Source organism: Colossoma macropomum, unplaced genomic scaffold, assembly GCF_904425465.1.
Source record: "Colossoma macropomum unplaced genomic scaffold, Colossoma_macropomum, whole genome shotgun sequence".
NCBI classification, from domain to species: Eukaryota; Metazoa; Chordata; class Actinopteri; order Characiformes; family Serrasalmidae; genus Colossoma; species Colossoma macropomum.
This window is the reverse complement of record NW_023494803.1, coordinates 5,797,204-5,820,369: the sequence shown is the minus strand read 5'-3', so window position 1 is coordinate 5,820,369 and position 23,166 is coordinate 5,797,204. Positions and strand designations below refer to the sequence as shown.

At 41.1% G+C, this 23,166-nt stretch overlaps 1 protein-coding gene across 1 annotated transcript in view; it reads right to left on the bottom strand.

The window, feature by feature from the left end:
* The window catches only part of dlgap2a (discs, large (Drosophila) homolog-associated protein 2a), a 404,743-nt gene that overhangs the window by 361,251 nt on the left and 20,326 nt on the right, over nt 1-23,166 (bottom strand). Inside the window, exon 2 of the mRNA XM_036593314.1 lies at nt 8,153-8,207. Coding sequence (XP_036449207.1) covers nt 8,153-8,207 — 55 coding nt within the window. The remainder of the gene's footprint in view (nt 1-8,152; nt 8,208-23,166) is intronic.

The window sequence follows — 23,166 nt, the reverse complement described above, 5'->3', positions numbered from 1 at the left end:
ATATAAACGACAGCCATCCCCCAACACCCCTGCTGAGAGCCACGAGTCTGTTCCACAGTGTAGATAATGCCATGAGCTCCATAGTAACGCCTGGATTCAGTACAGTTTCAGTGTGGAGCTCAAGAGAGTCAGATACTGATTAGTTATGCATGACATGCAGGTAGAAAAGGCTGCCTTATCACTCATGGCTCGCTTTCCGCTGGCAATGCTGCTGGACTGTTCACCACTACAGGCCAATTTTGAGATGCAATGGCCTCTTTTCCCCAAACAGCAAAGTAAAATAGTCACTTGATATTGGACATCTCAGTGCAATCTAGAGATAATAGGAAATAATAGGAAACTTTAACTGCCTTTAGTGTCCAATATGAATGGAATTGTGCAGTAAGTGCATTTTCAATAGTCTAAGCTCAAAATGAAAAACTGTACACTGCAGTGTGTTTTCAATATGTTTATTTTTTTGTGACTAATACAGCTGACTATGGTATGTCATAACTGAAGCATGTTGCGAAGAAACATAATGGACGAACTATTACCTCCCTGACCCATTTAGAGCTGGACTATTTGTTTGTTGCCTCCTACAGCAGTACTACAGTCTCTTGAGCATCATTTGGTGGTTTAAAGACTAGGGAACTCCCTTCTGATGATGTATTATGAAGGGAGGAACTTTTGAAAAACTACACTGGCTGTGGCGTGAATCTTTGAAGGTGATTAAATTGTTTTGTTTTTTTTTGTTTCCTTTTTTTACCCACTAGCTGGCAAATGTAGAAGGATGCCAGACAGCTAACATTACTGCTAGAATGTCAAACATTGCTGTATTTACATAGATATAGATATAAATGTATCTCCTACACTTTTCAATTGAATACATGCCAGCAATATTAAAATTAGAGACCCTTATTAGTCGCACAACAGGGAACTTTCACCTCTGCATTTAACCCATCCTTGCAGTGAAACACCACATACACACTAATGAAAACACACACTAAGGGGCAGTGAGCACACTTGCCGAGAGCGGTGGGCAGCCCTATCCACAGCACCCGGGGAGCAGCTGGGGGTTGAGTTCCTTGCTCAAGGGCATCTCAGTCACATACTGTCGGCTCAGGGGTTCAAACCAGCGACCTTCCGGGCGCAAGGCTGATTCCCCAACCTCCAGCCCACGACTGCCCCCTGCCCCCAAATAACTAAGTCAGAATTGTTCACAGTGGTGGTGATAGGAACCAAACGCCTGAAGAGTTCAACACCTCTAAAACCTCTCGCACCGAAAAGTTATTACTCTAAATCAGGCATGTAAACTGGGGATGTGTTTCCAGGACTGGCCCGCCAGGACTGGAGCCTGACACATCTGCTGTAAATGGTTACAGATTTGTTGCCTGATGCCTGAGACATTGTCTTCCGATAGTTTTCAGAAGGTTTTAAGCTAATAAAAACATAGTTTTAAATCCATCCCTAGTAGAGAGGCGTTGTAAAGTAAAACAGTCCTCAAAGAAAACTTATTTTACCATAATCTACATAACATATAACAGCTTAGGAGACACGTGTAGGTTCACTGGTGGTTTTGGATAGTAAATAAAATGGCTATAGTTGTGCTGTGGACATTGTGACCCCTGGTTCCTATCACCACCACTGTTAAGAAAAACCTGAGTGTAGTTTCTCTGAAATGAACCATTTTACACCAAACCACTTTGAATGACTTTACAATTTAACAACTGAACTAAGCAGATTTTAAATTGATGGAATTGTCTTTCAACTATGAATAAAAATTCAATCTATTTCAGAATCAGAATGTATAATTACATAAAATACTACACTGAAAGTGAGAGGCGACTGGAACAATGACCCATGGATAATTATGCTACTATATTTGCATAATATGCTATCCTATGGTGTAGCAGCAGCATTCAAATACAGCATGAACTTACTTGCCTCATGTTATTTACCTCATAAAATCGCACCCAATCGCAAAATAACCTGATCTAATGTGCAGTTGGAGTAAAAATCTGCCGACTCTTGGTCGATTCTAAACGTACTGCATACAGCGAGAAGTGGTAAAAGCTACACTGAAAGCAGAAACAAGGCCGCTTTTCCGCAAACGATTCTCCAGCCTGATAAGCACAAAAGAACATCATGTACGAATACTGTTTGTGAATGGTGCGTCCGCCTCAGATTCCTGAAAGGGGAGCTGAGTATATGTCAGTCAGGAATTATTCATGACCTCTTAGCAAAGCAATTACACCTCTGAATGGCTCCGCGTGTGTGATGACAAGCTTGCCAATTTCCGCGCTTTTAAAACTCTTCAACTAATGTCAAGGGGCCACGGTTACCTGAGATGAGAGCAGGACCTCCTGCAACATTGCGGGAGATACAAGGTTCTTTAGAGTCATGCTGTATCTTTAATTACGGTCAAAGCACAAGTGAGCAATTTTGACATGAAATGAGATCCGGCCAGCTACAGACAGCATCAGCACCTTCATAATGTACAAGTCAGCTGGTGTCTTCAAATGTTATTAAAAAAAGTAAAGAGGTTTTGTAAGAGAGCAACAATATACTGCATGCTAACTTTGCTAGCCGTGTTCACTGATAGCAGTGTGGTGGCATCCCCATCTAAAGGCCTTCCTTGTTGACCCAAAACTGGTCCGACATATACAGCGATTCCTGATTGGGGCTTTAACAGTGTTTCTGCAGCAATGAACCACATAGGAAGAGCTGCAGACCTGGAAGGCCACAGCACCCTTCACTTCAATTCATTTCATTAAAGCTGTAGTCACACTACAGCACCTGCAGTTTGGGTCAACTTGCAAAACAGGCACATCCCAAGATCGCAATGTTGGACCAGAAGATGAAAAAATGAAAGAAATGTCCCTATTTTGGTGTAGTTAGCATGCTAGCTAACTAACCCAATCACTAAGGTGTGATATGGTTTGCAATTTACAGTCAAAAAAAAAAATTATTGAGCAAAAATCTTGAAGAGCAAAATACCAATTTACATCTCTATACAACAAACAAAAAGCAAAAGAAAATAATCGCCTACCACATTTAAATTATTACTTTAAAGGTGCAGCGTGTAAGATTTAGTGGCATCTAGTGGTGAGGCTGCAAACTGCAACCAACAGAATACCCCTCTCTCACCCCTCCCTTTCCATGTGAGCGGTAGAATCTACAGTGGCCGTCAGGTTTTCTGCCCCTCCCTTGCTTTTTCTTGTACTAAACAATAAGTATGATCCTCTATTTGTCAAAATTGGGATTCTCAAACTTCACAACAAAAAATGGTTCGCCAGCACCAGCAGCAACCACTCATTCTTCTTCTTTCTATGTCTTCCAACAGGTGCTACAGCGCCACCAAATTCAAGTTGTCGCTTCAATATAAAAACACGAAAGGCGCTCTCTAGAGCCAGTGTTTGGTTTGTCCATTATGGGCTACTGTAGAAATATGGCAGCACAACATGGCGGCCTCTGCTGGAAAGGGACCCACTCCCTATGGGCTCATTCTAAGCTAGCAAAAACACAACGATTTGTAGTTAGTGATTGATTGATAGCGATTTGATAGTTGTAGTGATTATACACAAATTAAAACATGGTTTTATTATTCCATTTCTGCTAAAAGCTCACCCAAAATCTTACACACTGCACCTTTAAACAGTAGCCTCAATTATTTAGTTTTTCTGAGATGTCTGGGCCACTGTGTTGTTTAAGGCAGTGGTCTTTATGGGGTTAACTTTAGCGAATCACAGCAAGAAAAGAAAAACACAGTAAATTTGATATTATATGTTAAATAATAAGTTTTCCGTAAAATATCCCAGACCAGCCTGATTATTTCCCTATAAGCTAAAACAAAGTGGTAAGTGGCTGTGCAAGTCTGTCAGCACAGCAGGCTGTCAATGTGCAGCTAAATTCATGGACTTGTTGGTAAAAACGTGTGATTTTTAGCTAACTATGCTAAATTGTGCATAAAAAGTACATCACTTTGTTCAGACTGACTGAACTGAGGAAGAGCAGTCAGACATCTGCAAAGCTGTTTGGTTTTCATGTGTTTGGTAGCCACCATATGAGGTTACTGACCAGCACTGTGCTAACTAGCAGTAGTCCAGTCGTCCAGGGGTGCCAAAATATGAAGAAGGCTGCTCTACTGGGTCTAGAGTCAAGACGGAGGGGGTCACAGGTAAATAAGCTGAGAACCACTGGTGCCGTGAAACCATGACACCCTTGCTCGCTAAGTAGGAACAACAGAACCACAAAGGTGAAGACAGTTATACCACCTAATCCAGCCTCCTGACCGACTGAGTACCAGGCTCTTTTATTTAGTAATTCACAGCTGGTTGGAAAGAAATACATGTAGCGCTTTGACACTGTTAAAATTAGCACATTTAGCTAAGCATTTTGCAGCTATCTGACCAATGAATTCAACCACTTTTTTCACTCTGGAAGTCCTTGTGGTGAATTCCGCTGAATTCCGTGACAAAAAGCTGGTGTGACTTGGCCTAAAGAAGGTGTTTTAAAAGTACAAACACTTAGCCATGCACTGCTAATGCCATCCAGAACTGAAGCTGAAGAACACCTTGAGAAAGAAGCAAAAAGAGGTAGAGGTAAAGACTGGAGCAGGTACCTGAATAAATCTCCCTGCTCTTCAACCTCATCAGCCACCTCTTCACACCTGCAACAACGTGAACAAGCCCGTCAAAACTCTGGGCACCCAGCGCTTTGGCCCTACCGGTCAGGCTACAGTTGACAACAGGCTAGCTGTAGCTATTAGCCCTAGCTGTAGCTGCAGCCCTGGGCTGCAGGGCAATATTCCTGCTTTTAGAGTAGAAGGTTCAAATGCAGTTGTAAAGTAAAATACATTTAATAATTTTGGGCTCATGCATGTTGACCTCCACACTTCATTAAAATATGACAGAGCACTGCAGGTTTAGTAAAATTTCAAAAAGTTTTAGTATCGCCCACTGTATTCAAACATACACCGAACAGGCATAACATTATGACCACCTCCTTGTTTCTACGCTCACTGCCCATTTTATCAGCTCCACTTACTGTATAGGTGCACTTAGTCCATCTGTTTCTCTACATACTTTGTTAGCCCCCCTTTTACCCTGTTCTTCAGGGGTTAGGACCCCTGTGGACCTTCACAGAGCAGGTACTATGTGGGTGGTGGATCATTCTCAGCACTGCAGTAACACTGACGTGGTGGTGGTGTGTTAGTGTGTGTTGTGCTGGTCTGAGTGTATCAGACACAGCAGTGCTGCTGGAGTTTTAAACACCTCATTGTTACTGCTGGACATAGAATAGTCCACCAACCAAAAATATCCAGCCAACAGCGTCCTGCGGGCAGCGTCCTGTGACCACTGATGAAGGACTAGAGGATGACCAACACAAACTGCGCAGCAGCAGATGAGCTATCGTCTCTGACTTTACATCTGACAAGGTAGGAGTGTCTAATAGAGCGGACAGTGAGTGGACAGTGTTTAAAAACTCCAGCAGCACTGCTGTGTCTGATCTACTCATACCAGCACAACACACACTAACACACCACCACCACGTCAGTGTTACTGCAGTGCTGAGAATGATCCACCACCCAAATAGTACCTGCTCTGTGAGGGTCCATGGGGGTCCTGACCACTGAAGAACATGGTAAAAGGGGGCTAACAAAGTATGCAGAGAAACAGATGGACTACAGTCTGTAACTGTAGAGCTACAAAGTGCACCTATATAGTAAGTGGAGCTGATAAAATGGACAATAAGGGCAGAAACAAGGAGGTGGTCATAATGTTATGCCTGATTGGTGTTTCTATGAGATGAAAATCCTAAACCTCAGTTTTCTGCTTGATTTCTTAGTCTCTAAGATGTTAAAGGCCCCAATGAGGAGTAGGTGAAACAGCACCATGGTTAATAATGATACATGCTTAAGCACAGTACATGCTATATGGCACATCGTAGGCGCTGTAGGTACTGTACGCTATAGTGGGTGAGTTGATCCCAGATAGCTGACAGTTCTGGGCCAATTCTGAGTGTTGGTTGACTATTTGGATGTTGTTAAAAACCCTCTGAGGCTGCAGTGGTAATGACTGCCAGTTACAACAATTCCTTACTGGGCTTCAAAGAGCTGTCAGAACAACTGTAACCTTAGCTAGGCTAGAAACCCTTGGCATCTAGCATGACTGACAGCAAAAACAGACTACTAGCTTTCGTACAGGCTCACACATCTAAGGCAAATAATGTTAGCAAGCTAAAATGTGACACTAATGTTAAGCTAAGTTACCAATAACATAGTAGAAATAAATGCTAGCCAGTTAGCTAGCTAAGTAAGCAAGCAACAGTCATTAGCTGGAAGAATAAGCCACAGTAGCAAGTACCTAATGTCAACTAATGTAAATATGATGGCTAAAATCTGGCATTATCAAGCACACTTACTGCTAGGGGTGGGTTACATGATGGTATTTATCATTATTGTGATACATTACGCCACTTTATGCTTTTCTGAGCATACTGTGGATATCACTAGTACTTAAAGAGCACTGAGCAACTGCAAGTTTCATTAGGCCCATTTTAATTTAGCCCACATAGTATACGAAACGTTTAATAAAATCATTGTAATCATAATTTTTCATGGCACTAATGAGTTTTTTTCACACCTCAAAAACCTGTACACTGTGATGCACATCATGTATTGTGAGAATATCTATAATTATCAAGACATTATATTTTGTCATATTGCCCACCCCTACTCACTGCACAGTGAAGAGGAATTCCACCAGTTTTTATCAATTAAATCTTTAAAATGTAAACAAAATCATATACAGTGGTTGCTCCATTCTAGACAAACTTCCAAACAAAGTCAGAATTGTTCAAAGTGGTGGTGATAGGAACCAGACGTCAGAAAAATTTAAAAAGACCCTCACTGGAATGTTATTACATGAAACGGTTATGAGTACACAGTCTGATGTCTGAGATGTTGTTTTGCAGTAGTTCTGAAATAAGTTTTATCACAAATACATGTGATAAAAAATTATCACATATATATGTATATATATATATATGGCAGAGGGATACAGTCAGGGTGTTGAAGGCAAAGCAATCCCAAAAAAAAGCATATTTCTCAGATTTTTATTTTACCATGATCAACATTACATATAAAACTTTGAAGACACCTATATGTGTACATTTTACATAGTAAACAAAATGTCGTAGATATTGTGACCCCTGGTTCCTATCATCACCACTCATAGCTGGTAAGTTTTTCTACAACTAACCCTTTCACACCAAACCACTCTGAATGAATTTGTTTACATCTCAATGATTAAATTATGGAATTCAAAAAAACACCAGAATTCCCACTGATAAGCAATCAAAATGTCACACGATGAAGTACCAGAACTTAATTGGTGCTGCTCTTTAACTTTTTAAAGGTGCAGTGTGTAAGGTTGAGTGGCATCTAGTGGTGAAGTTGCAGACTGCAACCAACTGAAGACCCTCCCTCACCCCTTCTTTTCTGAGCATGTAGTAGAACCAACGGTGGTCATCAAGTTTTTGCCATTAAATGTCCCAATTTAGTTTTGCTTCATTATGTTTTTGTTTCTTTGATGGTGAGGATTCACCATCCCTTGCTTTTTTATGCTAAATAGTGAGTTACCAAACTTCTCACAACAAAATGGTGAGCCAGCACCGGCAACCTGCTCCCTAGTCAGGTATGAAGGGCTCATTCTGAGCTAACAAAAACACAAAAGTTTGTAGTTAGGAGTGATTATACACTAAAGAAAATGGTTTTGTATACTATACTCTATTCCTGTTAATAGATCCCCCTAAATCTTACACACTGCACCTTTAAAATGAACCGCAGAAGCAAAATGTGTGCGGTTTGACTGTTAAAGCATTACGACTGCCACTGAAGAATGTGACATCTCAGTTATAGACTGCTCAGTTTTAAACTGAAACAAACACGTTGTACTTCATGTACCATCTTGTCTCTGCCTGTCTTCCCCTGAGTGACGTTCTGCGAGCCTCGTTCTCCTGAAAAAGCCGGGTCAAGCGCCTTCCTTGTGTCAACATGCCGCTGTGTGAGTGGCGTTTTGAGAGCAGCTGCCAGTGCAGTGGCCTTTGGCTCTCTCTCCACCTGATCACACAGGTGTGTGTGTGTGTGTGAGAAACAGACAGCTGTGTTTACCTGTGTTCCTATCTGGTAGGATGCAGCAATGCTTCTGCAGTATGCCCGGCAACACCTGTTGGAGGGGAGGGGGAAGAGAGAGAGAGAGAAAGAGAGAGAAAGAACATGAATAAAGCTAGCATGATTGCAGTCTAAATGACCACTAATTAGAGGGTAAAAAAAAGTATGGTGGGTTTTTTTTTCAGTTTCTGTGAGGTATTTTTCTATAGCGTTTTCAGTTTAGGCCTCCGCGTGTGAAATTGTGCGGATGCGTGGGTGAAGCGCTTAATAGCAAAAGTGCCTTTATGTGGATTCCAGTGGGGATTTGAGCCAAAGGGGCAGATTACAACCCTGATCTGCAGCTGCGCCTTCGAATGGAAGCTCCGCACACATGGCAGTGCCAGTCTGCAGCTTAGAGACCACACTTTAAAGAGGAATTCGATTGATTTTCCAAAATTTTGCCTGATTAAGAGTGGCTCAGTGTGAAATGGTCCGCTCTGTTCACAGTGGCGGTGATAGGAACCAGACGTCTACAGTATTTAATGGCTCTATAAGCTCGCTCACAGATGATGGTAATGAATATGCTACCTGATGCCAGAGACATTGTTTTAAAATTCAGGTTTTGGCTTTAAACATATGTTTTGAAATCCATTCATGGTGGGAGGATAAAAGCAGGGTGTTATAAGGTAAAATAGTCCCCAAAGAAAACTTATTTTTTCAGGTTTTACTATTTTACCATCATCAGCATTACATGAAAAAACTCAGAGGACACATGTAGGTTCACTGGTGGTTTAGATAAATAAAATGGCTTTATTTGCAACACATACATCACGACCCCTGGTTCCTATCACCACCATTATAAGTATTCTAAGCCAGCAAGTTTCTCTAGAACGGAGCATTACACATCAAACCTCTCTGAATGATTTTGTTGATGTCTCAATCATTTAAATTATGCAGAAATTTTGAAAAATTGATGGAACTGCCCTTTAAGAGTGGTCAGTGTGGAGTTAAATGAGAGCAAGTCTGTCTGTGAAGCCAAGGACGATGGGCCTGACCAATGAAGATGCTGTCACTGATGCTGATGTAATGCTGATGATCATAAAATATGAATCAGAAAAAAACATGATTTTGGGTTAAATGTCAGAATCTCTCAGAGATCATTTATAACCATTTCATGTAATAACTTTCCACGATGTAGCATTTAGAGGCATTAGACTCTCCTGACGTCTGGTTCCTATTACCACCACTGTGAACAATTCTGACTTAGTAAGTTTCTCTACAATGGAGCATTTTACACTACACCACTCTGAATGACTTTATTCACACTCATACAGATTTAATTATGCTCATATTTTGTAAAATTGGTGGAGTTTCCCTTCATTGATAAAGGACAAATGGTCACAGGTGAGAGAGAGAGAGAGAGATAGAGAGAGAGTGTAAAGATGGAGGTGAGAGATAAAGGAGGGGAAGATTGAGGAGAGGAAGGGGGATGAAGAGAAGAGAGAGGGGGAGACAGCAGAGAGAAAAAGAGAAAAGAGAAAGAAAGAAAAAAGAGAAGGGGAGAGAAAAAGACAGAGAGGAAGAGAAGGGCAAAAAATAGTGAGAGAAACACAAAAAGAAAAAAGTGAAAAGGAGAAAGAGAGAATGTGTGTAAAGATGGGGTGAGAGATAGAGAGAGAGACAGAGAGAGAAGAGAGTGAGATGAAGAGTGAAAGAAAGAGTAAGACAAAGAAAGAGAGGGGGAGAGAGCAGAGAGAGAAAAAAGAAATGGAGAGAAGAGAAGAACAAAAAAGAGAAAAAACAGGGAGAGAAAAAGAGAGAGAGAAGGACAAAAGAGTGAGAGAAACAGACAAAAAGAAAAAGAAAGAGTGAAAAAGAGAGTAAGACAAGGCGAAAGAGAGATACTGGGAAGAGAGTGTGTAAAGATGGGGGTGAGAGATAAAAAGAGAGAGGAGAGAGAGTGAGATGAAGAGTGAAAGACAGTAAGACAATAAGAAAGGGAATGAGAGAGAAATAGAGAGAAGACAGAAAAGAGAAAAAACAGAAAAAAGAGGAGAGAAAGAAAAAATAAAGAGAAGGTGGAGAGAGAGAGAAAGAGGAAGAAAAGGACAAAAGGAGAGTGAAAGAAACAGATTAAAAGACAGAAGAAGAAAAGAGAACAGAGAGAGAAAAGACATCGAGAGAGAGCAGAGAGAGAGACGCTGAAAGACTGAAAGAAACAGTAACAGAGAGGAGAGAGAATGAAGAGAGAGAGGGACGCTAGGTAAAAGCGAGGGATGAGAGAGACGAGACAGGACGAGAGTGTGTGTGTGTAAATCCTTCATTCAGTCCAGATCTGGCACATCAGCCTCATCCTGAGGGGCTGCTGGAATTTGGTATAAACACCCCGCAGCGACGGCTCGTTGTTTTTAGCTCATCAGAAGGAGCTTACGGAGAAAAAGCCATTTATAGCCTTCTGCTAAACTCAGATTCTCTCATCTCCCGAAAGAAAGAGACACGAAACAGCCGCTAAACGGGCCACGGCTGGAATTAGACACACAGCAGGCGAAACACAGCAGGCCTTTCCTCCTTACAGCGACAGTGTGGCCAAAAATCACATCTACACAGTCCTCCTTTGGGGTCATTTGGGGTCTGCAGTTTGCTACCTTAGTTTTGCACTGTGATGTAATTAGAGCTGATCAATAGCCTCGTTTAGGGCTACTGAAATATTGTTGTCATTGTTGTCATGTGTAACCTCTACACTGCTGAAAATTATGGACAGTCTAGTGCAGGGGTCAGCAACCCAAACCACATTGGGAGCCACAAGATTTTATATCTATTTTACCATCTTGGCTGTAAATGTGTCTCAGTACGTGTTAATATGCTAGTATAGGCTAAAAATATAAACAAAAACGCAGACTAACTTTGCTCTGCTTTCAGCTTTAGCTCAGCTATAGCCGCTTTTCTCACATCTCCGGCAGGAAACTGTTACACAAAAGTAGAATCATTTCTTGTAAAATGTCTCTCAACGTTCGTCTTTTTACAAGGCTGAAGTCGCTTCTTATTCACCAGCTTCAATTTCCTGTTCCACCTTAAATGGTGCCTGCGGTGTCAGAATGTAACTGCTGCACCTTTTAAGGTGGAACTGGAGAATTCAAACGAGAAGCTGACCTCATTTTCACAGCTTTTTAGTGTTTGACAGTTTCTCGTTGCAGATTAAACGTATCAGGAAACCAGCTGGAGTGTTTATAAATGCAAATAAGTCCATTCGTCTTCAAATGATCGATGTTTGTTTTAAATCTTTCTCTTTGCCGTTTCGTTAGCTACTAGCTAGGTGAGATTATTGTCTGCGTTGCTATGTTGACCAGCAGTCTGCGCACCAACCTTCAGGGTTAAAGGGTGAATTAGCAGTTCTACATTAACTCCAGCGTTTAAGACCATTTATTGTTTAAACTGTGTGGAACGATCAGCAGAGCTTTATTTTACTGCAAAGGAGGATTATTTTATTTTTACCTACAAATCTAACTCTGCTGTGGAGCCGCAACAGGACAGTAAAAGAGCTGCATGTTGCCGACCCCTTGTCTAGTGGACAGTAGGAGTGTAGCGTCCTCCCTGGCCTATCGTGCTGAGTTCAACTTCACTAGCTGATAAAATGAAGCAAACACTACAATGTGCAGCCTTCCAGCCTCACCATCCACACTTAAAAAGATGGTTTGTCAATTCTTTAGTAAAGAATATGGTTCTATATAGAACCACGAACACTCAAAGAAGCCTTTGCATGATTATGAAGGGTTAAAGTGTTCTTTAGATTGATGGAGAGTGTTTTTTATTATGGTTCTACATAGAACCTTTTTAAAAAGAGTGCTATATAGCACCAAAAAGGGTTCTTCTGTTGTTACAGGCTTGACATCGTAACCCATTCTCTATCAATCTAAAGAACCCTTTATCAATGCTAAGAACCCTTTAATTATGCAAATACAGAACCTTTTTCTTCACTAAAGAACCCCTGAAGAACCATCTTTTTTAAGTGTATGCCTCATATACCCTGACCTACTGCGACTGACCAGTTGGATTCTCACCTGCTGACCATAGTCCTTTCATCAGAGCGCACCTGTCAGTCTAGGGGAAGAATAAATGGCATAACCACAAGAGGATGGGGCAGTTCAGCTTCCAAGAGCCGCTGACCTTTAGAGTGACCACTGCTTTAAAAAAAATAATAATTCACAAAGGTGTGAAGTGGCTTATGGTGAAACACTGAATATTTGCCTCTCTGTTACTGTGAAGTACAAACCATAATAAAACGTCTCGGCACAGCGAACGCTTTGGATTTGGACTTATAAGAGCATATCAGACTGAAACTGTTCTTCTGGACCAACATGAAGAATCTGAACAGCCAGTGATTTTCTATTTACACTCTCACTGTTTGTTTTTATTGTGCTCCTAAGCCAAAACGCTTGGGAGGCAGGTAATACATAATCGCCTGATCCCAATTATGAGTTGATTGCAATCGTTTAATATGATCACAAGTGCCACAGTTTTCAGCTTTCACTTTTAGGGGGCAGCAGTGAGTGATGTTTGTTTATTTGAGCACGAGCTCTGTCCGTCTTCATTTGGAAGCTACTGAGTATCAATAGCTGGAAAGCAAATGGAGGACATTAACTGTCCTTATTTACGACATATTTAGAACTTAAAGGGAAAAGGATTTGTCCATTTTGAGAAAATATTGTTTTTACTTGCTGTGAAGCCGTTTTGAACTGATGCAGGAGCTTCAAACATTCCAAGCAGAAATCATTACATTTATATGTATGACAGTAATGTAGGCATATTACATGAAATGGAAATAAAAAAAAAAATTACGGACTGAAAAAGTAAGTTTAAGAATAAACTAAACTAAAGTTGGCTTGATGAACTATGAAAGTCTTGTTGTGTTATCCCAGGTTGTTGCTAAGGTGTTGCTAGGCCTTTGTTATGTTATCCCAGGTTGTTGCTAAGATGTTGCTAGGCCTTTGTATGTTATCCCAAGTTGTTGCTAAGGTGTTGCTAGGCCTTTGTATGTTATCCCAGGTTGTTGCTAAGGTGTTGCTATGCCTTTGTTATGTTATCCCAGGTTGTTGCTAAGGTGTTGCTATGCATTTGTTATGTTATCCCAGGTTGTTGCCAAGGTGTTGCTAGGCCTTTGTTATGTTATCCCAGGTTGTTGCTAAGGTGTTGCTAGGCCTTTGTTATGTTATCCCAGGTTGTTGCTAAGGTGTTGCTATGCCTTTGTTATGTTATCCCAGGTTGTTGCTAAGGTGTTGCTATGCATTTGTATGTTATCCCAGGTTGTTGCTAAGGTGTTGCTAGGCCTTTGTATGTTATCCCAGGTGGTTGCTAAGGTGTTGCTAGGCCTTTGTATGTTATCCCAGTTTGTTGCTAAGGTGTTGCTAGGCCTTTGTTATGTTATCCCAGGTTGTTGCTAAGGTGTTGCCAGGCCTTTGTTATGTTACCCCAGGTGGTTGCTAAGGTGTTGCCAGGCCTTTGTTATGTTATCCCAGGTTGTTGCTAAGGTGTTGCTAGGCCTTTGTATGTTATCCCAGGTGGTTGCTAAGGTGTTGCCAGGCCTTTGTTATGTTATCCTAGGTTGTTGCTACGGTGTTGCTAGACCCTTGCTGTGTTATCCCAGGTAGTTGCTAAGGTGTTGCTAGGCCATTGCTATGTTATCCCAGGTAGTTGCTAAAATGTTGCTAGGCCTGGGGTTTGCAAACTTATCTGAAAAGTGCGGCAGATGCTCAGGTGAAGCACTCTGTGTCTTTGTACAACATGCCAACTATTTTTGTAATATTCATGTTTTAAAAAGAAAGCAGAACTTTTATATTTAGGGTGAATTAGCTAGACTTCATTCATATCTAATTGAACCATCACTTTAAAGCAATGGCAGGCGGCTGTTTACAGTGAAGCCTGTGTAAAAAAACATATTTCAAACCTTAAACTCCACCAGCAGGTTGTCTGCATCATATGATCCACCTAAAGCCCCTCAATCCTCTCCGAATCATCATCTTTCAGTCTTGTGGATCTGAACATTCGGAAGCTTCTGGGAGCTGCTGAATATGACGAAGCGTAAACAGCTGAGACCCAAGGAAAGAGATCAAATTATGCGCCTGCCATTCATACTTTTCATCCCCCCCAGTGTGAGTCTTCCTGTCAGCAAGCTCACCACAACGTCCAGGCCCAAACGGGGCTTCCACTGGAATGAAAGTTAGGAAGGAAATAGGCCTAATACAGCAAGGCTTGGCCAAGACATGCTTTAAAAGCAATTGGCCTATATTCATAATACACGGTGTGAAATAGGGCTGAACACTGGATAAAATATTTAAAATATTTGTATGATACTAAACATAAGTGTTATATTAAACATCCAGCAAAGCTTGAATGGAAAATGTAAGATATAAATATGATAAAACACGGCTTAAAAACTGGTGATCAGACCTATCTGAGAACTGTGTGGGTGTGGTTTATGAGCTGTGATTGGTCAGGGGAATGCTTATGGAAACATAACCCAAGATTGGGACCGCCCAGTTTACATCGAGAGGAGAGAAATATAGTGAAACATATTGGTCATTTATTGGTCACTGGAACATTATTCAAAGGGTAAACTTAGTACATGTTTACGGTTTGCCTGCAAAAAGCTAACCTAATTAGAAACAAAACACAGATTTAGGTTTCCTGGGTCTTTAGCTATTACTTTGGTACTGGCTTTTGCCATAGCAATATCATAGAAGGCTACAAAAAGAGCGTCTCTGTGGTCAAAACCTGACCACTGAAGAAGGTCTAGAGGATGGCTAACATGAACTGTGCATCAACAGATGAGCTACAGTCTCTAACTCTACACCAGCAAGGTGGAGCTTCAAGAGGCAGGATCCTAAGTGACCAAAATGTTTAGTAACTGATATATAATTGAAATTTCTGACCGTTTCATTATATACCACAGTATTTATACTTTTTTGATTAAAATCATTTTAGATGATAGGTTATGATTATTCTGGGACGTCGCTTCACTTTTGAATAAGAATCATTTTTAACAACTGAAATATTTTTATTGTGCAAAAAATTAAAAACAAAACTGAACAATATATAGATCAACTTTTCAATATTGCTCTCTGATATAGTGCCCAATGGTGCCCTGTGTTGTTTCATGTCTTAATTTCTACAAGGCTGAAGTTGGCAGCTTCTTGTTCCAATTTTCTGTGTACCTGTACAGGCACCAGAATGTAGCCGCTGCACCATTTAAGGTGGACTGGGAAATTCAGATAAGAAGCCAACTTCAGCTTTCTACAGTCATTTGTCTCATACATGCGTTGCATACACTCTGACTGTTTACTCAATGTCAAAAAACAAGTTATTTCCTGAAAACAATTATTATTAAGAGATAACTCATTATTTTGAAATATTAAGTCAAAACTGACATAAGTCATTATTTAAATTATTCATTTCAAGTCAAAATATTGAGAAAACAAGTAATTATTTGGAAACAAAACGACAAATTACAAAATTGGTACAAATTTGGACATACTGAGCGTGTTTACATGCACATCATAATCTGATAACTGCAGAAAATCAGATTTTGTCAGTAACGTGTTTACATGCACTTGAAGAATCAGATAATGGGGAAACTCCAGGTATACATGAGTCAGACAGTAACTTCATGCCATGGCTTTTTTTAAAAACATTGCGCCACTTCACCTGAAAATAAGAACATATATCATCTAGAAGATGAAGAATATTTAAATCCTTCATTTCGTCGAGAATGTATTTGGTTTCAGTGTCGCTCCAAAAGTGTTTTGCTGCATCTTGCGGCAAAACTGCTCGCTTACGTCCAGCACCGCCATCTATTTCCACTCATATACAGACTGAGAAATCCAAAAGAAATCAGAGTAAGAGTTTACATACACTGAGAAATCTGATTACTGAGCTAAAGTCCAGCTCTCTTTATCAGATTTCTTAATCGGATTTCTAGACCTTACTCCAATCTAAGAAATCTGAGTATGCTGTTTACATGATCATTTGAGTAATCAGATAACTGCAGAAATCTGATTATGATCGGATTACTGAGTGCATGTATACACACTCACTGACTGCTGCCAAAAAACAGAATAGGGAAAAAAGTAAACAACAATTTTTTCTAATTCCTGGCAGAAATGAACTTCCAAACAATGTGCTCCTCAGTATATAGAGCTTTGCACAAGCTGGGATGCCCCTGCGTCAGAGTGATGAGGTAGGCGCCGGACAGCCGTCGCAACGTTTATCTTCTCTAATTCTTGCCGATATGTTCAGGAACACGGAGCGTCATGTCGAAATGTGTCTGGCAGAAAACGGAGATCACTTCCAGCATTGCATGTAATGCAATCGATTACACATACGTCAATGTATGTAACATTTTTTTTTGGTTTAGATTGCTTCATCCTAACGGGAGTTACAACAGAATATTAAAGGCCTCTTTCGAGTGAATCTCCCTGTACAACATAATAACTATTTTATCTTACTAAGCCAAAGCACAGAGAAAACAAGTCATTATGCTGCTAGAAACTTTTCATTCCTGCTGGGAGCGAGCTTCCATACAAAAAGGACATAAGCAAAATACTATTATAAAGTCTCTGTAGGCCATGAGTAATTTATGCCTCTTTTAGTAAACCTGCCCTAAAGGCTATACATAGGACAAACTATTTGGAAAGCTAAAGCAACCACAGTAGGAAATCCCCCTTCAGTGATTCATTTCATTTCAGCCTAAACTCATTTAAATGTCAGTCTAAACCACTTTCACTGTTCAAAAGATTTTTATGAATATGGTGCTTCTGAAATGTCAGTCGGTCACTTCCATTTAACAACTGCTGCTGATTTAATGCAATCTAATAGCACTAAGTTTCAAACATGCCCTGCACCACTAAACTCCTTTACAGCACAGCTGTTTGATTTTGAAATGCAGTTGACACAAAGTGGAGGTAAATGAATGAAAAGCTTGCAGTATCGATTTCCAAGCTGCTCTCCAGAATTCAACCTCATTAAAAAAAAAACAGGAAAGAAACTTGGAACAGAGCCATGCTAAAACTTCAGAACGTTCTCAGAATGCTAATCCAGCTACAGACAGGGCTCTGAAAGTGAGCAGTCCCAGTGCTGATGGACAGAGAAGAGAGAGAGAGACAGAGAGAGATACAGAGAGAGAGAGAGAGAGAGAGAGAGAGAGAGAGTAATTTCACGCAAGAGCAGTCCCAAACTCCACCTGCACATAGCGGACAGTGGCAGAACGCTAACACTGTCCCACAGCAGCAGAGAAAGCTTCTCCAACACAAACCCCATATCCCCAGGTCACGGCAAATCCAGAAGCCACTCAATAGTCCACCCACATGTACGCAGGCCGACAAAATTGCTGCTGACCTAATGCAAGGCCACTGCATGCCAGTTAAAGGGGCCAAACCTGGGTAAACCATATTTCTTTGCTATTTCAAAATAAAAGAGTTTGAGTACTATGTAAACACTGTTAAAAGTTTCAAAATGCACTGTTTCCCCATCTACACTGATGAGCCAAAGCTTAATGACCACTCACAGATGAAGCAAATAACATTGGCTATCTCGTAACGGCACATGTCAAGGTCACCACTATATTAGATCGTAGGTGAGTGGTCAGATCTCGAAGTTGACATGTTGGATATGGGACAAATGGGCAGGAGTGAAGACAAATCAGTATGACTGGACGACTGGGTCTGAGTCCTCCTGGTCAGCAGGGGTGTGTGCCTACCAACAGTGGTTCAAGGATGGGCAAACCATGAACCAGAGTGAGGGTACTGAGCACCCAAAGTTTATTGATGTGCAAGGGCAACTAAGGATATCCCGTCTGGTCCAAACCAATAAAAGGGCTATTGTGACACAAGTCATTTAAATTTTTGATGGTGGTTACAGGAGGAACCCTGTCTGAAGACCGATAGCTGCAGACCGGTAGTCGCAGTCTGGTCAGCGTGCCCATGTTAACCCCTATCCTCCATTAAAGGCACCTAAAATAGGCATGAGACTTTCAGGACTGGACCTTGGAGCAATGGAAGAAGGTTGCCTGGTCTGATGAGTCCCGTTTTATTTCACATCACGTGGATGGCCGGGTACATGTGTGTCATTTACCTGAGGAAGTGATGATATCAGGATGCACTGTAGGAAGAAGACAAGCCGGTGGAGGGAGTGTGATGCTCTGGGTAATGATCTGCTGGGAAACCCTGAGTCCAGGCCTTCAGGTGGACGTAGAATTGACACGTCACCTACCTAATCATGGTTGCGGACCAGGTACACTGGTCATGTCAACAGTATTACCTGATGGCTGTGGCCTCAGGATAATGTACCCAGCCACGCTGCACACATTGTTCAGGAATGGTTTGAGGAACATGACAAGGTGTTGCCCTGACCTCCAAACTAGATTTCAACCCAAACAAGCATCTGTGGGATGTGCGGGAACAGCAAGTTCGATCCACGGCTGCTGCACCTCGCTGCTAATGTCTAGGAGCCAGATACCACAGGGCACCGTCTTGTAGGTCTTGTAGAGTCCATGGATTGTCGGCTCAGAGCATTTTGAGCAGGTAGTCATAACTTTGTGGCCCATTGGTGTATAGAAAGTCCATGTATTCACACTAAAAACACCCTGATGTAAGTCATCGTGAGTCATCATGATGTAAGTCATTGTGAGGTTGCCAGTTTGATCCCTGATGATGCCATAGCTGTTCATAACTGGGAGTCCAAGACAGAATAATTGGCCTATGCTATAATTGGGTGGGTGAGATGTTCCTTCCTCTCCCCACAACTCAGCACAATTCTAGCCAACATGGGCCTTGGTTAGCTGATGTAACAGAATTAGCATTTAGCATTCTCCTCCAAACATGCTGAGCTGTCCCAATGATGGAAAAGACTCAGTGGCACTTGTCTCAGAGGCAGTTTGTGAAGAGATTTTTACTTGATACCAAATAGAGCTTCTTGTCCAGCGTGAAGTAGCCTTTAGACGGCTGCAGTAGCCTTTCTATGTTTCTTTCTTTGGAGTAAACAGACAAGAAACTTCGACCAAAACATAAGACTCAGGCTCTTGACTGCCCTCTTTTGGAGTACAGAGAGCATGGTTCTTGTGAGAACATATAATGTTATAGACAAGCTGATTCACATATTGAAAATTACATTTTTTAAACTTTCACAGCAAATCGAATATTCTGACTCGTACCTGCCAACTTTTAATTACATTCCACTATTATCTATTAAATTTACCTCTCCCTAGCCTAAATCCTAGCACTCAATCTAACCTTAACCTCTACCCAAAACCTGATCCTAAGCTAAGCCCAATACTAATGCTGTTGAAAATCTACTTTACCAGATTTCACTAGATGTACATTTGTCCATGGTTTTGAAATAAGAGTGTTTTTTTATGTTCAATCCAACTGAACCCACTACTTACAGCAGTGTATAAGTTACTACTACTGGTTGGTAGTTGTCAATAGCCTAACAGTGCCTACAACCTACTGACCTCATCAACCGTTTTCCTTCTGTGTGTCATAGTCAAGCATAAACTGACAAAATGCTAAAAGAATCAAAAATTAAATCAGAGCCTTAGGACAGAACATGAGCATAATAATTAACAATGAAAATAACAAAACAAATGAATGTTTGCATAATTAGTAATCAATAACAAGGAAAACAGCTGCAGTTGATGACAAGAAAACAGTGCAGTGGAGAAAACCCTTGAAACAACTTTCATACAAATTACCAAGAACCTCCAGAGAAACCTCCAAAAACCTTCTAGTGAAGATTTAAGCAGCAGAATTGTAATGACTTTGAGATGGGAACGTCTCATCAGCATCAGAAACGTTGAGTTCAGGTTGCTCCTTGTTACTGATGATGAACAAGTATTCAAACTCTACCTGTGCAACTCTGTAATATTACAAAATAGACCATGCAGACTTAAAGAGTATTTTAGTAGAGAACCTTCAGATCACTGACTTGATGAAAACTGAAAAATGCAGACTGAACCAGGTTTCTCTGGAGTTTTCGCCAAGATATCGTCCGATCCGTTTCTTTTTCACAACCATAACAAGTTTCCCAATGATTTTTGCTGAAAATGAATCACACTGCATTATGTGATTCTTAAAACTCTTAAAAACCATAAAAGTTTTTTTTTAATTAACTGTTTTATTAATTAATTATTAACCACAAAAACGTTCATACCAGTCAGGCCTTTATCTTTAAAGCTGTGGTCATCCTACAAACGTACAGTTCTCGTTGCCTTGCAAACTAGCCCTGACCAAGGCTGGACTGGAAGATTGGCAACAAAAAAGGATCCTCCATTTTGCTGCAGTTAGCAAGCGAGCTAACTCACCAGACACAAACAAAAAAAGGAGAAAAGTGAACATTATTATTCCAGATAATGATGTAAACAATGTAGTGCAGTACAGATAACTAGCATGGTTGGAGGCAGTGGCATCATTTGTATGTGCAGAAGCGCTTGGCTAGGCAGCTAACCTAGCAGTTAACAATGTGGCTTACTCTGGCTTTTCCTTAAAAAAGATGGTTCTTCATAGGTTCTTTAGTAAAGGCAATGGTTCTATTTAGAACCATGAGTTCTATACAGAACCATGAGTTTTATATAGAACCATTTTATGCTTTAATGGTTCTTTGCATGGTGAAATGGTTCTTCAGATTGATGGAGACTGTGTTAGTTATGGTTCTATATAGCACCAAAAAGGGGTTATCTATTGTCACAATGTCAAGCTTGTAAAAATGGCAGAACCCTTTGTGGTGCTATATATAACCATTTTCTACCTTAAAGTTCTGTGTAGAACTAAAGAACCTTTGAAGAACCGACTCATTCAAGAGCGATATAATAATCAGTAAAAGATACAGATAGATACAAAACCTAATACAGTGTTCCAACTTCTGTATCATGCCGTCTATTTTTCTGTGTTTCTTTATAGCCAGTGGGGTGAACACGTTAAAAGGGTGTTGTTTAGACACTTCTAAAATTAGCATTTCATTAGCATTTCCTCTGTTTTCGATCTTCGATGCTGCTTTATGAAGTCCTGCTCCTTCAGAGGTCAACACAACAAAAGCAGTAGGGCTGCAGTCAAGGATCTGAATTTGCATGTCAAAGTTGACTCAATAAGTTCACACATGAAATGTTTTCGCTCTGGAAGTCGCTGTAACGCAAAACCACTCGACGCAGTGAATTCCACTTAAAAAAGAAATTGTGAAATTTCTCTGACAAAAACTAACGTGACTCTGACTAACGTCTTCTAAAGTAGGTGGTATTTTTGGTGACCGCTCAGTTTGGATTGTGTGATGCTTCTGGTTTTGTGGTCAAGGGCATCCTGATATGTCCATTTTTGGTACCTTTGATATCTCAGGTTGGCCTGACTCATTGCCTCATGGAGGAACCTACTGATTACATTCATCCTGCCTCATTTTACCCTTTGGAAATCACCGGTTTGACCATCAGGTTGTTTATAAAGTTGAAAATGATTCAGATTCCCAGTACTTTTGCAAGCCACCGTATTGAGCAGCACCAAATACTAACCTTAAATGTTACCAAATAATAAGTCTTATGTTGTTACCCCCAGGTTGAAAGCAACTACAGCCCAGCAGTGAGGTTGCTAAACTTTACCCTTCTCTGCTGTCACTGCAGACTGGAAGGGTCACCTATAGAGCACCGCTAGCAGCTGTTAATGAAGCAATATTCTTTTTAATATGAGGGTTGTCAAATTTTGTAGAGGACGAATTCGACCACTACACCTTGTAACTGAGTTCCAAGGGGCAAGGTGACACTTCAAAACAAGGAGTAAGGGTAAAAATAAGAAATGGGACTGGGCCTTTTACACTTCTGTACTTTTAAAATGAAAACTACTCTGGTGAAGTTGTTTTGTGGATGTGATTCGATGGTAGAGTGCACTGCTGAATGCACGCAGCTTCCTGGATCTTCAGCTCACTCTGCCAAAAGGAGCATTCTGCCAACACTCTGGTGAATGAAATCCTCTGGAGAGAAAGCGTACAGCGGTCTGCTTTCTTCAGAATGCTTCCTTCGCTCACAAGAAGTCACACAAAAAGAGAGAACTCCCTCCTCCTCAGGTCACTGAGCCCTTTCGGAAGCCGTTAGCTGGTTTTCAGCTCCAGTCATTGCCGGCCAGCTTCTTCTGAACAGGAAGCGTATTGACGTCCAGTGTGTGAGTGAAAAGATGTCAGCGGGATAAATCCCTGTCTAACAGAGGCTGCCGACTATCTGCGATCGTTCACACAGTTTCGCTGCCGGACCGGCCCAGGAGTCACGGACACCGTCCAGCAGCTTTCGATCAATACGGCTTTCTGTGCGTCACAGCACTACAATGGACACATCGATGGAGAGCGATACAGCTGACGCTCTAAATGCGGCACAGAACCCCAGCGTGTACTTTCTTTTGCAGAGTTGTGGTGAGGAACACAACAGCTGGAGGAGAGAGAGCTAAAGGGCCCATATCAGGGAAAAATTCTCCTTGTTTTTTAATGAAATAAGAGTTGGTTTCATATGCAAACATTGTCAGAGGTTCAGATCATATCGTTCACTTCACCATCCATGCAGTCCAGATAACTACAGCCTGAATGGACAAATGAGTTTAGCCAATAATATCAGTCAATACTGACTGTGAAGATATCAAATGAGTGCAGATTTATATATTTAAGTCACACTGTTTAAGCAGTGTGACGACTGAAAACCAGCTATTTCCGACCAGCTACTTCATTAAGTACAGCTCCTTGTTTCTACACTCATTGTCCATTTTAGCAGCTTCACTGACCATATAGGTGCACTTTGTAATTCCACAAGTACACATCAGACACAGCATGATGGATCAGACACAGCAGTGCTGCTGGAGTTTATATACACTGTGTCCACTCTCTGTCCACTCTATTAGACACTCTTACCCTGTTGGTCCACCTTGTAGATGTAAAGTCAGAGAGAGTAGCTCATCTGCTGCTGCACAGTTTGTGTTGGTCATCCTCTAGTCCTTCATCAGTGGTCACAGGACGCTGCCCACAGG